At 43.0% G+C, this 17,186-nt stretch overlaps 1 protein-coding gene across 1 annotated transcript in view; it reads right to left on the bottom strand.

Annotated features, from left to right (window-relative positions):
- Positions 1 to 2,838: 2,838 nt before the first annotated feature.
- The window catches only part of CSTF3 (cleavage stimulation factor subunit 3), a 43,761-nt gene continuing 29,413 nt past the window's right edge, over positions 2,839 to 17,186 (bottom strand). Inside the window, exons 5-21 of the mRNA XM_042837209.1 lie at positions 16,772 to 16,869; positions 15,309 to 15,375; positions 15,178 to 15,212; positions 14,938 to 15,064; positions 12,760 to 12,837; positions 12,416 to 12,578; positions 11,791 to 11,900; positions 11,256 to 11,372; positions 10,169 to 10,243; positions 8,739 to 8,882; positions 8,545 to 8,647; positions 7,874 to 7,943; positions 6,547 to 6,742; positions 5,321 to 5,474; positions 4,835 to 4,929; positions 4,657 to 4,717; positions 2,839 to 3,526 (exon numbers count right to left, since the gene is read on the bottom strand). Coding sequence (XP_042693143.1) covers positions 3,324 to 3,526; positions 4,657 to 4,717; positions 4,835 to 4,929; positions 5,321 to 5,474; positions 6,547 to 6,742; positions 7,874 to 7,943; positions 8,545 to 8,647; positions 8,739 to 8,882; positions 10,169 to 10,243; positions 11,256 to 11,372; positions 11,791 to 11,900; positions 12,416 to 12,578; positions 12,760 to 12,837; positions 14,938 to 15,064; positions 15,178 to 15,212; positions 15,309 to 15,375; positions 16,772 to 16,869 — 1,896 coding nt within the window. The 3' untranslated portion in view covers positions 2,839 to 3,323. The remainder of the gene's footprint in view (positions 3,527 to 4,656; positions 4,718 to 4,834; positions 4,930 to 5,320; positions 5,475 to 6,546; positions 6,743 to 7,873; positions 7,944 to 8,544; positions 8,648 to 8,738; positions 8,883 to 10,168; positions 10,244 to 11,255; positions 11,373 to 11,790; positions 11,901 to 12,415; positions 12,579 to 12,759; positions 12,838 to 14,937; positions 15,065 to 15,177; positions 15,213 to 15,308; positions 15,376 to 16,771; positions 16,870 to 17,186) is intronic.

Raw genomic sequence — 17,186 nt, 5'->3', positions numbered from 1 at the left:
CCACCAAAACCAGTGATGTGAAATGAATACATGGCCCTCTTATTGCTGACATCCAGGTTCATTTCATTAATCAACTAATCAACCAACATAACAGCCCATCTAAAAGAAAGCGCTTGATTGGGAATCAGTGTTGATGCTTTCTTTGCTGGCTTTCTCCTGAATGTCAGCAGGCTGAAACTGCTGTGAGTTCAGAGGCAGGGGGGTTAAGCAAGAGCTTTTGTTCTGTATTAGCCTCTGCAACTATAATGTGGGTTTTTTTCTCACTCATTACAACCCTGCATTTCCCAAGGGGGAAAAAAACCAACCCTAACAGTGAAACTCTGTAGTAAGAGATCACTTTTCCCTTGGCCAAGTTTACTCAAATAGCAGTGTGGATGTCTTTGGTAGCTCAAAAGGGAGTAGGGTGGTTAGCCAACAAAAAGTAGAGTGGGTTTTTGATATGGTCACAGGATCACAGAATCACAGAGTTGTAGGGGTTGGAAGGGACCTCCAGAGATCATCGAGTCCAACCCCCTGCCAAAGCAGGTTCCCTACAGCAGGTCGCACAGGTCGGCATCCAGGCAGGTCTTGAACATCTCCAGAGAAGGAGACTCCACCACCTCCCTGGGCAGCCTGTTCCAGTGCTCCGTCACCTCACTGTAAAGAAGTTCTTGTGCACATTGGTGCAGAACTTCCTATGCTGCAGTTTCCGGCCGTTTCCCCTTGTCCTGTCTCCACTCACACTGAAAACAGTCTGGCCTCGCCATTCTGCCCCCCACACCTTAGATATTTATAGACCTGGATCAGGTCCCCTCTCAGTCTTCTTTTCTCAAGGCTGAACAGACCCAGCTCACTCAGCCTTTCCTCATAGGAGAGATGCTCCAGGCCCCTCACCATCTTGGTGGCCTCCCTCTCTTTCCAAGAGATCCCTTTCTTTTTTGTACTGGGGAGCCCAGAACTGGATGCAGTGCTCCAGATGAGGCCTTACCAGGGCAGAGTAGAGGGGGAGGATCACCTCCCTCGACCTGCTGGCCACGCTCTTTGCAATGCACGCCAGGATGCCATTGGCCCTCTTGGCCACGAGGGCACACTGCTGGCTCATGGCCGACCTGTCGTCCACCAGGACACCCAGGTCCTTCTCTGCAGAGCTCCCCTCCAGCAGCTCATCCCCCAACCTGTACTGGTGCATGCAATTATTCCTCCCCAGATGCAAGACTCTACACTTGCTTTTGTTAAACCTCATCTGTTTTTTTCTTGCCCAGCTCTCCAGCCTGTCCAGGTCTTGCTGAATGGCAGCACAGCCTTCAGGCATGTCAGCCAATCCTCCCAACTTCGTATCATCAGCAATATCATCAACATCATCAGCAGTCAGGATACTACAGAGGTCTTCAAGTTTTCTGCAGCTCCTTACTGTACTTTGTTATTAGTCCGGAATCCATCTTGAAATACAGTCTCTAGCTCTGGAGCTGCAAAAAAATTAATTCAGTAGTCTGGGTAATAAAGGAACTACCCAAAACATGTTTGCAGTTTAAAAAGCAATACAAAACTGAAAAACCTGTTTTCCTTTTTGTAATTGAGAGTTGCTGAAGTTTAGAACCGAATGCTGTTGTTTTACTATTCCCCAGAGGCTTCTTTTAAAGGTCTCCAAACTGAGCATAGGACAAGCAGTTGGATGTTGTGAGGTGCTGGTCTCAGGGATGCAGGGAAGAACAGCACAGTGTTTAGAAAAGCATGTGACTGATGGCAGAATGAGTGGGACTGAGTTATGGGTAGGTAAGGTGGTACTTACCAGAGTGCTCCCAGTCTGTGACTGCCTACTCCAGCCTGCTGTGACATGGAAGCACAGACTGTGCTGCTGCTCATGCACATGTACTGCTCACTAGGTATATCCAGTAAGTTCATCTCTTCTCTCAGTAGGGATCTGTCCTGGGCTTAGTGTAGGAAAAAATGCAATGCTCACACCTGGCTCTGGGCTTGCCTTTGGAGGTTACACACTGGAAACCTGGAGTGCCTCTGTTTCTTTAAGCTTCTGTAGGCCTGGCAACTGGAAAAGATCTAAAAGAGACTGTAAGAGGTTCCCACAAAAACTCACATTAGTGACTTTTCCCTGGTCACTGTTTAATGATTATCAGTGACAAATAATAGTTTCTCTGCATTGTCTTTAAAAGCAATAGGCAGATGTAATTAAGTGACAGAGCAAAAAAAAAAAAGGTAGGATTGATATGGCTGCTGTACCTTACCTCTATGTCAGTATTCATACATGCGCTGTTCCATCTTTTCTTTCTGGTAGATAGGAGCAATGACCTACAGTTATCTCTACTGCTGGTGGTGGGAATGTCCTTCAGCTTGTCTGGGTACCTGAATTCCCTGTCCATCGTGGGTGTTCTTACAGTCTCAGGAGAGCACAGTCCTGAATAGTCCATTACAAGTTAAAATCTAAAGTATATATAGTAACTGCTTCAAAAGTTCATATGGCTTTTCTTTTTTTATGAGCTCGTTTAAAAGTAACCAGTTAACCTCAGTGGCTAATATATTAACACTTAATCATGTGCAAGTTAAGTGGAGGACTAATGCAGGTGTCCAGGAACAGGCTGCAGTGGCTAGTACTCCTGGCCAGCCCACATTACAGACCTGTAACTGGTCTGTGTTACATTGGTAACTTCTTTAAACAGTCCTGGAATTCAAAGTAAAGGAATACTGTTTCCTCTAGAGAAACTGAACAGAAAGCTAATTCCTGTATGTACGCTCTGATCAATTTCCTGTGATGGTTTTAATTCTTGGTAACATTGCTTTCAAAGTTGCTGAGTAGTATTTAAAAAGTAATTTGTTGTGTTTGAATAAAAGCAGAATGAGGCATGATGTTATCGATATCCTTTTATTTTAAAGGAATGTTTTCTCCCACTTTCAACTACAAAACAGATTCCAAACATTCTGCCATAAATAAAAACGACCAGTAAGGCAGGACACTACATGGACAAAGCTGAGAACAACTGTCTTCCAGAAAATGTGAATTAAAAATGCTTCACAATTATAAGCCATCCAGTTTTTAAAATAAAACTGCTGAAAACCCACAAGATTTCAAGTGGTAGATGTGAACACCCTCGAACAAAATGCAGTTAGACATTTTGCACTTTTGGTTCTGAAAACCTAGTTTTGTTCAGAGCACATTCTAAGATTGTTCTGTCTGTTTTTGGGTCAAGAACCATACAGAAGAGAGGCACCACAGTAACAAAACCATTTTCAAGATTTTTTTTTCTTTGCATCTGTCCCTTTTAAATGCGTTACATTTAAGAGACTGACAAACTCAACGCAAGTCCTTGTCACAGTAGAACTCCAAGCTTGTTTCACCGGATTCTCTTTTGTTGTCGTGCTCTGTAAATGTCGTGTACAGGGGGAACTACTGAGCCTTTCTCCTCATCGTCGTCAGAATCCTCGTTTGATCTCTTGACAGCCTTATTGAGCATAGCATTGTTTTCCACAGGTCCATTGCCTTCCACAGCTATTTCAGGTAGGCCTCCGGTAATTATCCGTACAGCTTCATCAACAGCTTGAGAAAGAGATTAAATTTGTGATTAGAAAGCTGTTTCAGCAAAGCTGAGTACAGTTACAATCATGCTTTTGGAATAAAAATTAATAATCATGCCAGCGGGGACACCAAGACACAGTCATTCTGGAGCTTTCAGGAACATAACATCTGCAGAACAGTGCAAGCAAACATCTGAAGAATTAAGTCTCAACTGTCTAAAACTTGGAGCTGTTGCAGGCACTGCTTATGAAGTAAATGCTGCTGCATCAGCTCGAGCTCCACATCCACATACTGAGGTCAGCTTGGAAGCTTAATAAAATAGCAGGGCCTACTGGGGCAATGCTAGCCCTAGTTCATGACTCAGCAGCAAGTATGCACAGCAAGCCAGTTTCTGGTTAAGAACAGAGAAAACTTCCAAAATACCGTATATAATTTAAGTAGGAGTTTTATTTTCCCTCTAACGGAAAGCAAATCCTAGCTTTCTCTTTGATCATTTGCTTCTTCAGCCAGCAGAGGAATGAAAAGCACCACGTGAGTCATCTCCCATGGAAGCCCAGCGTACAGACCTGTCCTCTTTGTACATGCCAGAACTCTACCTTCATTGTAGGAGCTAAGAAAACATTGTTCTGGAATTGTTCTCAAGCACTGCTTCAGTGTGCAGGCAGAGTTACGTCGACCAAGGCACAAAGTCAGATGACCAAAGACTTGGAATTTTCTCTAACGAAGTTTGCTAAATGCATTTAGCATTTCCTTAATATCTTGCTGCTAGGTGATCCGTAACCACGCTGCAAATTTGTAATTTAATTAATTACAGTTATTATGCTGCTACATGTACTGCCTGCTTCTTTGAAGGGGTGTTCTGAAAACCTTACTTTCTTTTAATGTTTACCACCGAAATGTTACTGAAGCAGCAGCTGGTGATTTTCAGCTTTTTTTTTTTTTAACTTCATGTTGATTTCCTGCACAGTTGAACAAACGTCTCTAGATTGATCCCAGCCTACAACCACAGCCAACTCAACAATATGCTCTTAAATAATAATTATACATCTGCAGCTATACAGGAGGCCTGTGTTTTAGACAGTAATATCCATATGTAAAGCGAATCATACGCACTACCACAGACGGCAGAGTGAACAAACAACTTGACTTACTGTCTGGCAGTTTGCATCTTCTAAATATCTCCATGAGCTCATCCACTTGAACAAAGGGACCCTGTTTTGTTTAAAAAAAAAAATAAAACAAAAAAGAGATATTTCAAATAGAGTTCGTATATAATGTGGTTCTGTCAAATTAGAACAACTTCTACAAATTTAAGCTTTCAGAGCTCACCTGAAAACAAATAGGAGGTGGCAGGAGCTTCATTAGGACGACAGCTGCTGGTGGAACAGGAAATACACCTCCTGGTACAGGATGTAAACCTGGAGCTGTGGGAAGAAAAAGTATGTGAATCCAGTGCAAGACAGCAAGCCTTGTATTGCTTTAACAGCTCTATTATTAGGTGCAGATAATTACTACTCTGTTACTTTTGCCTAATTACATATGGTTGAGTTACTGACCTAAAGTCTATGAGCAGTGTATGCAACAGGTTATTACCACTTGCCAGACACAAAATCTACTTGCACTTATTTTCATGTGACCTTAGATGTGGGTAAAACATACACGCATACCCTTAGCACTCCACTTAAGCAAAGCCTAACATTTAAGAACAGATCTGTGTGACTGAGGCAGTCTGTGTGATTAGGTTTGCTGAGTACCCCAGCTAATAGCCTGTTGCTGGGTAAACCACGGCCACCGCGGACTGAACTTCTGACTTACGTGCTAAGTGTCGTGGCTGAAATGGAATCATCTGCTGGGTGTCTGGTTTGGGATATTCGGGTTTTCTGTCAACTTCATCTTTGAGAACAGGCACAATGGACGGCGCGACCACAGGGTCTGGGATTATAGCTGCCAGCTTGGCACGGGAGACATCCTGTGAGAGCCAACAAGACAGCACTGAACTTAACATTACCACGTTGTCTAAACTGCAGAACAAAACATCTCTCTGGACCACTCATTTCTTCTCGCTTTATCATAATGACAACAACAGCTGCCCTCTTAGAAGACCATCTGGGTAAAGCTTGCATATTGTCATCACACACTGCAGTCCTACAGTGGGACTGTTCAGCTGGGAATGGAAACACGTGGTTTTGTTTCAGAATGGAGCCGTATTTAGCATTTTTGAATGGCACCATTTTTAGGTTGAGATTTAGGTGAACAGGTGCAGACCATTAAGCTTCACAATGACCATTTCTCCCTCATTTCATTCTCTAGCTTGCTCTAGCTGGAAAATAAATGAATTGTATGGCAGTTCACGTGCATCACTTCAAGTGATTCTATTATGGTATGTCACAAGAAACCAAACCAGCCCCTGGCCTGAATAGTCTTAGGTACACCTCAGACCTACGCTCTCTCAAACACACCTGTGACTTCAAAATATCTCTGTTGCAATGCTTTAAGACAAAAACATTCAGTGGCTCACTATGACTCGTTCCCAGCTATCAGATCACTTTAAGATTGTGAAGCCCAACAGTTGGGCTGTTTTGCTAACTTCACTGACCTTTTTTTCTTCTCAGAAACCACTTATCTATATAAGAAATAAATGGAAGTTGAGGCACTTGTTTGGAGATAGGAGCTGAAGGTTCTGCTCCTACTTATATAAGGGAAAGAGCAGTTTCTCCAGCAGAGCTGTTTCTGCCTCTGGCAGTCTATTAACACTCAACTCCCATCTTACCGACTTCCAAAGCTCTATGGACTGGCAGGGGACTCATGCACCACTTAAATAGATGTGGTCAGAAATGTGATGGGAGACCACTAGGCACAGGCTTCTGGCCTCAAATTTAAATTCCAAAAAGCGGCACTGAAGCACTTTAATTATCATTTACAATTGAAACAAAGGAGGAAGATTCTACCAGGAAAAAAAACAAGTGCTAAAGAAGGAACCGCTCAAGTTTGCTATGACTGAAACCAGTAACAGTAAAAGGAGGCATTACCCACTTACTTACCTTATAACCAAGAGCCTTAAGCTCACTTGCAGAGCAAGGGTACAAGTCCATGAACTTATACCTGTCTACAAGCAGAGCTGTTTCTTTACCCTCGTATTCTTCCTTGAATGCTGTAAACCTCCGTTTTTCAACTTTGAGGATACTGGCAAGGTCACCAATGTTGCTTTCAAAAGCTAGAAACCGAGCCCAGATTTCCCTGTAAAAGAACAGATAGACAGTTACTGAAGGAGAAAAAAATCCAAATTATAAAATCTCAAGATGAGAGATGCTCATGAGGTAAATCAGGGAACACATTGCCATCTCTAGCATTTATTAATTTTGATCTGTAGCATCCATTACTATCCCAGCGCCTCACGTATTTTGGTAAAAGCTTTTAGTAGTAGAGGACTTGAGTCACCATACACTCAGCTCATCTCTGCAATAGACTCTGTCATGAAAAGGAAAGGAACAGGTTGCCCAAGGAGGCTGTGGATGCCCCATCCCTGCAGGCATTCAAGGCCAGGCTGGATGTGGCTCTGGGCAGCCTGGTCTGCTGGTTGGCGACCTGCACATGGCAGGGGATTGAACTGGATGAGTGCTGTGCTCCTTTGCAACTCAGGTTTGTGCAAAACCTCATGTCTAACTTGAGCAACGTCTGACCATACTTCTGGACATGGTTCAACTTCCACTTTGGAGTTCACCTTTGAAGAAGATACTGCTTTTAAATCTGTTTTGTTGTTTGTTTGTTTTTTCCCTTTCTTTTAAGGGAAATGTAGAACGACCACACACAGCAGGGCAAAAATTGATTTCTTAGTTTTGATGCCTGTATCTGACAGTAATAATAACGGTGAACACCTGGGACACAAAAGGTCTAGTAACTATTCTGCAGAGAATAAATTTAAACAGCAGCAATGAAAATGTGCCAGTGAGTGGTTAATCTGTGCCTTTTTTGGTTCATTCATAGTTTTATTTTGGTTGCTTGGGCACAGTTCAGCATTCTCCTCACCTGAAAGACATCGTCAGCTCCCTTTCCTCACCTACCTGAAGCACCACTGAGTGGTAGGTGGCGTAAGCTGCTAAAACTATTGAGTGCTTACCACGCAGCAGGATCTTGCACTTTCTCCCTCACAATTCCATGTCAACAAGGTTTTAAAAATCAACAAGTGAATGGCCGTCACTGTGAGCAGGATAGGAACCTGCACAAATCTGTCTGGTTGCTGCTATTTTAGACAGCATTAAGGGGGGAAGGAATATCTGTAGCTAATTCTCTCTTTTTCCCTCGTTACTTTGTGCTACTTGTAGTTGAAAGTGGCTTTTCAGTGTAGCAAAGCATCTTTTGCAAACTTACCCCGATTTCTCAGGTGGGAGGCTCCCTGAAGTTAAAACACGCTCAAACAAAACCCTTGTGTTGTTGTCCTCTTTAAAAACAGGAGGAAAAAATAAAAAATAAAAATTATACTGAGTAAAATACAGCTCATTTTGGTGTGGACACTGCACTAAAGACTGACATTCTGATACCTTGATTTGTTTTTCAGTAATGAGAACAAGACCTGAACATGCATACAACAATATAACAGCATTAGATTCTACTGTGAATTTGCTATTTGCAAATTTCTTTTTGTTGTCACAATACACTTGTCCCCATAGAGGTTCTTTAGTAACAGCACAATTGCTTGCCATTTATTCAGGATAACTGCTTTTTTTTCCTCAGCTTTCTTTAATTACCACAATGGCTTATCTCAGCAACTTTTAACTGGGCTCTGTTGTATATTCCTCCACAGTTATTAGACCAAAAGTTCTCACTTGTGAATGAGCAGCCAGCTCACTGTGATGGAGATCTACAGAAAGGCCTTGCATTTATTCACAGAGACCTACAGCTATTACAAAATTACTGACACTCTGACTCAAAAATATATATATACTTATGCTTACAGGTGGCAGAAGAAAGCTCTACCTCTGCTCAGCTCACAGAGGACACAGCCCAATGCTTCCTCAGGCACCTCAGTGCGTGAAGCTTACCATTAAGGTGAGACAGGTAGTCGATATATGCCAGTACATATTCTGGAATGTCTCCGTATTTTTTCAGCCCAAGCTCAAAAATCTTAAAGGCCACAGATTTATCCTGCAAACATTAAAAAGAAAAAGCCATCAGCTTCAGTGAGACGCACGCTGTCCCATGCTGCTTCAGGACCAAACCAAGCACCTGTAATTACCTTACTGCAGTAATACTCCATTAAAGCTGCAGTAACGTAGACGTGGTGGCGGGTCCGGGTGTCCTCTCTGGCCTTTTTAAATATCATTCTTCCAGATTTTATGCCTTCTGCTCGCCGTGCAAATTTCATATATTGGATGTAAACCTACAAAAGAGCATATTAGCGTTACCTTCAGTGATAACAAAGAGTGCTAGGATATGCAGTTTGTAGCTCTGCTTGAAAGAATCCTTACTCACAAATTACAGCTAACAAGGTGTATTGGAAACAAACAAGACTGTGTTCTGCCTCTGCGTTGCTATGCTAAAAACAACAAGGCAAAATTATCCACATATGAATTTAAAAAATGGAAAATACCTAAGACCAATTGCCCAGAGTGAAAATAGTTAAAACACACATTTCTCAAGGCAGGGGACTTAGACGAGTGTAATTTCCATAAGCTTGTACCTTCTGAGAAAGAGGATTTACTGTAAAAACAACAATTTTCCACTAAGTGAAGACACCCATAGGGCTAAAGCAGAGGCAAAAAGCCCATGAAAACCTCTTACTCTTTTTTATGGAAGCCAAGACACAGGTCATGCTGTCTGCAAATAGCCATACCTGATCAGAACCTCAAGAATGTGCTATCTAATTCATGGGCTAATTTGTGATTTGCATTTCTTCCTCCGCTCACAATTAGATCACAAACACCTGCATTCCTCCTGTGGGAGGGGCTGGCCTGTGCCTTCTCAGAGGAGCATATAAGGAAAGCTTTGTAATCTTTGTTTAATGAATAGAATATGCCAGTAAATGGATACCTTTCCTCTTGCACCCACCGGCTTAATTTTAGACCTCAGACCTTTTTACTTCTCTCCTGCTTTGTCACACCTATTTACAAACCAAGGCATCTGTTGAGGGCAGGTTAGCTTGCAGCCTATTTGCTCTGTGCCAGCACAGCTGACACTAGGAACAATGCTGTTACGGCACAACAAAAATAGATGCACAGCAACACACCTTAACAACTACGTGGTGAACTACAATTTTATCTGCAAGCTTATTTTTACACAGAAGAATATATTTCTCTAGGGAAGGCAACAGGCAAAAGCGACGTGCTTTTAATCTGTAAAGGGGAGGCAAAGGGAAATTTCAGCTGAACCAGCAAAAAACGTGCACCAATTCTTTATGAGCTTTTTATAAAACGTGACACCTTCATAACTTCTTTTAAGAGATTCTCCAAAAGACACAGAGAGCAAACGTGTGCGTGACTTGGTGCGTCTGGATGGCTGGCAGCCTGCAGTTACCAAACCAGCTGCAATCCTAATCCAGTTCTGCCATCTCCACCTGCTCAGCTCTTCTTGTGACCCAAAGACCTCACGTCAGCACTTCCCCGTGTGGTGGGTGCACTCAGGTAGAAATGCAAATGTGGAAGAACTCAATACAGGAGATCACCTTACCAGAGTGGGATCAATGTCCTCAATAGCCAAGAGCCGGTTATATATGCTGTGCACCTTCTCATACTTCATTCGACTCTAAAGCACATAAACAAAAATACAGACTGCTTAGTAATTCTGCTACAGACCACCTGTGGGGATGCAAAAATCAGTATGAAGGAGAAAAAAAAGAGTTTTGTTTCCTTTTTTCCTCAGTTGAAAACAATATACGTCCACCTTTCATTTCCCCATTCTGTTTTTCCTAGTGTGCTTTTCATAGAGACCTGCAATCTAATTTAGTAATAGTGCAGCAGAATGGCCATTTTAGGTGTTCGGGCCAAGAAGACAATTTCCTTCCTCTCCAACGAAAAGTAACTTGCACAGCAAATATGAAAATCACCATCTTCACTTCCAAACCTACACATTTCAAAGAATCCCATTCTGTTTGCTGCCAACTGCAGCCCTCCATGCTGCGTTGTGCAACACTGAAAAACTTTAATAGCTGGTATGCTTTGGATGCTCGAGGCTGCCCTGAAAGCCAAGGGAGGCTTTTTCTTTAAAGGTGAAGATTGGTTTGCTTTTATGCCCCAGATCTTCCTGCAGAAACTCAAGTTACAGTAAGCAGGCACAATGCACCCAACTGCAGATGTGTGAGACCTCAGCTGATCAATGGGACGTCGTCTTCATTCCTGATGGCTCATGTGCAAAACCAACCAGTGTCAGGCATCACTCGTCGAGTCTGTGTAACACCGTGATAGCCAAGGAAAAATTCAGCCTCCAAGAATTAGACAGAAAAGATGCTCTCCTACTCTATTTCGTAAGTGAAGAAACTGATGCTCTGGTAAATGTAAACTAACCAGTTTCACTTTCACAGTTGTTTGAAAAATGGAGTTAAGCGGAGAGACATTACATTTTCAAAACAATTAAAACTATGCTTTTTTTCCCTCCTCATTTTGTCAGCTTAGTCTCAGAAACATTGGATGGGATTAAAGTCAGAAGAATCAGTTAGTTAAATGTTCAGAATGCCTGTGTATTTGGTGTGTTTCAAAAACACGGCAGTACTGAAGGGAGATGGCTTTGCGTTTATGGCACGACATCGCTTTTTGCTCACCTCTTCATAATCTGCATATGCAAAATAGAGAAGCATATTCTTCTTTAGTAAAGTGCTGATGGCTCTCTCATAAATATTGGCAGCCTCATCGCTGAAAAGTTTAGCATTGTTCATGTCCTGTTATAAAATAAATGTGATAATTGTTCAATGCCTGCGGCCTGCCCATGGATTCTCTTCTCTGCACAACAAGTTCCACTGAGCGCCCTCATCACACTCCAAGCAGGAGTCACTCATCTCCCCAGTACTGAAGGAGTCAGATGTCAAAGAAAACCTCACAAGAAAACAAACCCCAACCTAAAACCAGACAACACTACAACAGTTTTTCTTAATTCTTATCATCCCAGATGCAGGGTGGTTTTTGTTTTTTTTTTTTAAATTAAAACATCCAAATTTAAAATTCTGAATGTGATACAACTTAAGATGCTCGAGATTTTTCACTCCCCCCTTGGATATTATTTGAGAAAACATTAACAACAGTACACCGTGTAAAAGCAATTAAATAAGAAAATAAAAAAGCTATCAGCATTCTCCTTACCCCTTTTTCAGCTAGCAGCTTACTAGATTGCTCAAGATACTGTGCAGCTTCATACCAGATATCTGGGTGATGTCCCAGAACCAAAAGGCATTGCTCATAGGCAAACATAACTAGGGGGAAAAATGTAAGAAATATTCCTTGTATATTATTGCAGAAATAGAACTACCTTGCACAATGACATACAGAAAACAGTGATTAAATTAGAAACTATTAATACGAACGGGCTTTGAACGGAATGATCACAATTGCAGTTTTTACATCATTGGAACTTGATGAATCACAACCAGCAGCTACAACCCGCCTCCTCCTCAGAGCAGGAAGCAGAACTCATTCAGGAATGGCAGCCATAAGGTCAGGCTGCGATCCACAGCTCCCAAGTTTGGTGGCACACAGCCATCGCGCCATACCCCAAATCTACACATTGCTTTCAGCCTGCCTTCAGCAAAAACTAAACAGGCTCAAAGAAAAAAAATACATCCACACAATTCAAGAACGGAAAGAAAAAGCTTGACCAACTTCTGCTACACCACAATCCCTGAATGCTAAAACATTATTATTTACCCCAGAGACCGTCAATGGAGCTAAGAAATAGAACCCTTCATATCCTACAGTGGTACCTAATTACCTCTTTTTGTGATGAGAGTCTGATCCTCTGTACGCAGAGGATTGCTCTTCTCCCACTGGATGTACTTCTTCCACATGTCCACCTGCTGAGCCTCCTGCGGGGTGTTCTGGGGGGGGACAGAGGGGGCATTGCGGTCCAGCCCCTTCATGACTGTCTCATATTCCTGGAACAGAAATGATGCTTTGAACAGCAGATCTAAGCATATTAAAAACTTGCTTTATGAAACTGATATGAGTATTGCAGCGTGCCAAGCTTAATGCCTTAACGTGCACTTTCTGTTCAAGTGAGAAGCATGCGTAATGCCCGTTTGTGGAATGGAATCAAAGCCTATCAGAAGTTTGTACCTTTGCTACACGTCGTGCATTCATGTAGTCTCTACTCCTGTCTTCAATCATCTTCTTCGCTAAGTGAATATTGATTCCCTGCAGAAGGGCAAAACAAGGGAATTGGTAACATAGAATTGGTAATATACTGGCTCAACGTGGAATTGCCAAATCTCATTTCATACAGAAAGAGCCCGTTTCACACAAGGGCAAGAACTTATTTGCAAGGGAACAAATTCAATGCTAAAATTTAGGTGACCTGAAACATCTCAGTACATTTTTAATCTTACCACGGCCTTCAAAACACAATGAGCTTTACATAAATCAGATGAGGGAGAAAGCAGAAGCATGAATGTGTTTGCAAATTAGAATTTTCCTTTTAAATCGTGGTCAATGCCTATGCACAGAGCCGTGGTTCCCTGCCCAGCTGCTGTGTGCTGTCTACCAGATGAAGGTGAGGACAGCATAGGAACCGTTCAGCTTCCCTGGACAAGTCAAATCTCACTGCTCTCCCTCCTGCCCCGTTCCTGAAGCACTGGATGGCCATAGCTGTCCCTCTGTGAGACCCACAAGTGCCCGGCACAATGCCCAGCCAGACAGTTGCTTGCTGAGGGCATGGTGCTGCCCCACAGCACAGCTCACACCATGGGGATGCGGGCCAAGCTATGGGGTCCCAGGAGCACCTACCCAACAGAGCGGCTCTGATGGCAGGACAGGCAATGCCCTTTTGCCCAGGCCTGGGTCAGGGTTGATCTTCCTGAAGTGCTTGGCAGGATTTTGAGGAAACAACACAGTTTTAGTCCTGTTCCAAAGAGGCATCTGAGCTGGTTACCAACATGCCGTGGGCACCAGCTGGCCTCTTGCTGAGAGATCTGGGACAGCCACAGAACATAAACCCAGCAGCACCCCATGCAGCTGACACTGCACTGCTACCCAGTTGCTACCGACTGAGCCAGGGGGCAAGTTGAGGGCTTTTACTCAAGCATGTTTTAGCTGCAGCAAACACCCAGTAACCTTTGGTGCTAGGAGCTGCACACCAATCTCTTTCACTGGGCTGTTGCTGCAGCAGTGGTTTCCCCTCAGATGAGCAGTGCTGTCTGTACAGCTGCCCTGCCCTCCTCGCCTCACCAAGAAGACACAGAATAAACACAGGCCAGGCGTTCTGACATTCTGACTGTCCATTCTGACAGCATTCTGTGTACCAATGGAAGTGGTAGGAACAAGTGGCAATAGTTTTCATTTACAGCATGGATGGGGAAGAGACAAAAGTTTACAGGGAGACTGTTGGCAGTGGGATGGAGTATTTTCCAGCACAGAGGGCAGATTGTTTGGTTCTTCTCAAGTGGCTGCCATGAGTGCAGCACCAGGCTACTGCAGGACACGCTCAGGGCTATGGATGCCAGGAGGCACTCCTGCCAGCTAAACATGGTGGCCCTCCTGTCACCAGTCCTACAACTGGTGTGTAGTCAGAAACAAGGAGAAACGGTCCCTTCTTCCCTCTACAGCATATGGCTGACCGATGCAATATGGGTGCAGTATGGGATGTAGGTGGGTGCTGTGGGAACGTGCCTGCCCAGCAGTGCTGAGCACAGAGGCATCGACTCCCAGTTCAGCACTCCCACCTGTGTGACCGGGGCAGGTTAACAAGCTGTTACCAGAAGTGTTTATGAAAGCTACTGATCAGCCTCCGGGTCATTGAGCTGAGGACAGCGAGGACGTTGCTGACGGCAGTGGGGCAGCAGACTCACCTGAGTCAATGCTGTAACGGTGAAGAGCATTTTGTATGCACTTGAGAACGTGCAACTTAATACTGCAGAGGAAATCCAAACCATCACAGCCAAATGCCGTCATACCCACCATGCACTACTGTGCTTAGTGTGACAGTGTGACATTGACAGCAGTTGTGCTGGAAGGGCCCTTCAAAGCTCACCACGACAACAGCCTGACCACCTCAGGGCTGACCAGAAGGTACAGCGTGCTCCTGAGGTTGTTATCTGAACTCTGACAGGCACGGGGCACCAACCACCTCCCTGAGAAGCCTGCTCCAGTGTCTGACCACCATCACGGTACAGAAGGGCCTCTTTGCAGAGTACCTATCATCTCTTGCACCTAATTTAGTGGACCCAATTTTGGGCACTGTACCTGATTATAAGATTATTATATCTTTAAGTCACAAACAAGTGTTAAGCTTTTGATTACCTCTTCGTATTTGTTATAATCTCTCCAGAGCTGCTCTATGTTAATCATTGGATTCACACACCCACGCTGGTACACCCTGCGGACAGCTGTTATCCTCTGGTTTTCTGCATAAGATCCTACAGCTTCTCTAAATGTTGGGGAGAGAGATTAATGTCAGCTGTAACAGATCATATCTGGTATGAACATTGACATTATATTGACTTTAAAAAAAAAAAGAAAAAAATCTTTCAAGGTACTTACACGCCCTTCAAAAAATTGATGTAATCCACCCAGATCTATTCAAGAAAAAATAGTACATATGATGAAATCAGCGTTTAACTGTACTTGATATCAACTTAGAAATAAGATGTGTTTTCATAGCAGAAACATACCTGGTATGACATGATTTCCATGCCAATCTTATCCAGAGCAAAATCATAAGCCTGAGCCATTTTTTCTCTGAGGAAAAGAACAAACCACAAAGACCAAAGGGCAATTCTTCAGTATTTTAAAAAATTCTTTATTCTGCATTCTTTCGTGCAGCAAAGTCTAAGCAAACCTTGAGGAATAAAAAGCATCACGCAACAGCTGAGAGCAGAACTTTGCACTGGGACATCTTTCAATTCTGTATATAGATTTTTGTTTAAAAGAAAGCCGTTTGTAGCACATTAATGGTTCCCGAGACCCCCTCCTTAAGAACGTGGGAATCCAAGCACACAAACTGCAGAGGAAGTGGAGAAGATAGAACTGCTGTCTACAGGCTCGTACCCAGCAGATGTACCCGTGGTTTCCTTTCCTCTCTCAAAACTCCCAAACCTTGTAGCTCCCTGGCAACATCAAACCTGGGACAATGAGGAGCAGCTTCACATGTGGAACCCAGCCAGAATCTTTCATAAGATCTCCTACCCCCCTCAAAATCAAAGTGATTTTCCCAAAATTGAAGATGTTCACAGAATTTTTTCCTTGCCCAATTTCCAATGAAAACAGCTTTTACCCTTCCACTATCTTTTGTTTCCTTTCCTCAAATATTTTTCATTACTTCCCTAATTTTTTTGTCCATGTTATCAGGAATAATAGAGGAAAGTTAAATGGGAAAAAAGATATAGGGTAGAAGAGGAAAATACTTCTTAAAAATTATTTCAAAACAGTCTTTTAAAAAATAGAAGTCTATTTCTTTTTGTTAATGGATCAGTGACCATCTAGATTGCTGTAGGATACAGAGATTATGGTGGGCTGGGAAAGAAACAGTTCATAGAATGCCGAAAGTTACTGATATTTCTTGAAACCTCAAGCAGGAAGAAAAGCATCGGACTGTTCAGGGGATAATAAACGAGCAAAATGCAATAATGATAAGAGATGAAAACTAACAGACCCCCTAGTTTTGACACCTTGATTTTTTTATGCTCGGTAGGCCTTCCCAAGCTCGCTCTAATACATGATTTATTATTCCAATGTAGCACCTCAAGTGGAAGCAACGTTGAAAGTCGTGGAGACCCTGAACAGGGCAGAGAAGAGGGGGGAGAACAGTGCAGCCTGCGACTGAGGAAGAGGTGCATTGCAGGTCAGCCCAAGCACCAGCCTCTGGTGTGGGGAACGCACGGCTGCTCTGGCTGCTCCCCTGCTGCTGTCCCACCTCTCCACCCAGACCCAGACTGAGAAGTAATTTCACTCACCAAGCTCAATGAAAGAAACTCTAAAGAAGGTGTTTCCAAAGTGCAGATTAAATAGCATTACCCGCAAACCCCACTCTACTGCAAAGCCCCCCGGCAGTTCCGCAGTTCCTCCCACCCCTTCCTCCAAAATTAAGTGAAGATTCACATAACACGAATAATTCAGAGCAGCGCTGTCAACTTACTTGTAACTAGGCAGCTTCCCCTTGGTTTCACGTACATAGGAAAGGTAACATTTCCATAAATCAATGTGTAAAACCTTCATAAGGCATCGCTGAAATAACTGTTCAATACATCAAGAAGACGTGATCAGGATTCCAAAAACGTTAAGCTTCTACTTTTAACACTATGCACTACGAAATAAAACCTTTGTCTTTATAACTGAAATTTAAGAAATAATGAGGCAAACTACTCATCCTTTGACAAAAGCACCTTTATGCTATGCAAGGAAACTGGAGAGAATTAAGCAGAGAGATTCCTCTACTAACTTACTAATTACAGTTTGCTTACAACAAAGTCTATGTTATTGAAACTTCGTATCTGTATTTTCAACAACACAATCAATGGCAGCTCTCTTTTTTTTTTTCAATCTCGTTAGCT

Source organism: Centrocercus urophasianus, unplaced genomic scaffold (genome assembly GCF_019232065.1).
Source record: "Centrocercus urophasianus isolate 14NV4802_14NV808 unplaced genomic scaffold, USGS_Curo_1.0 seq_7, whole genome shotgun sequence".
Classification (NCBI taxonomy): domain Eukaryota; kingdom Metazoa; phylum Chordata; class Aves; order Galliformes; family Phasianidae; genus Centrocercus; species Centrocercus urophasianus.
The sequence above is the reverse complement of the archived record's forward strand: the minus strand, read 5'-3'. Positions and strand labels throughout refer to the sequence as shown.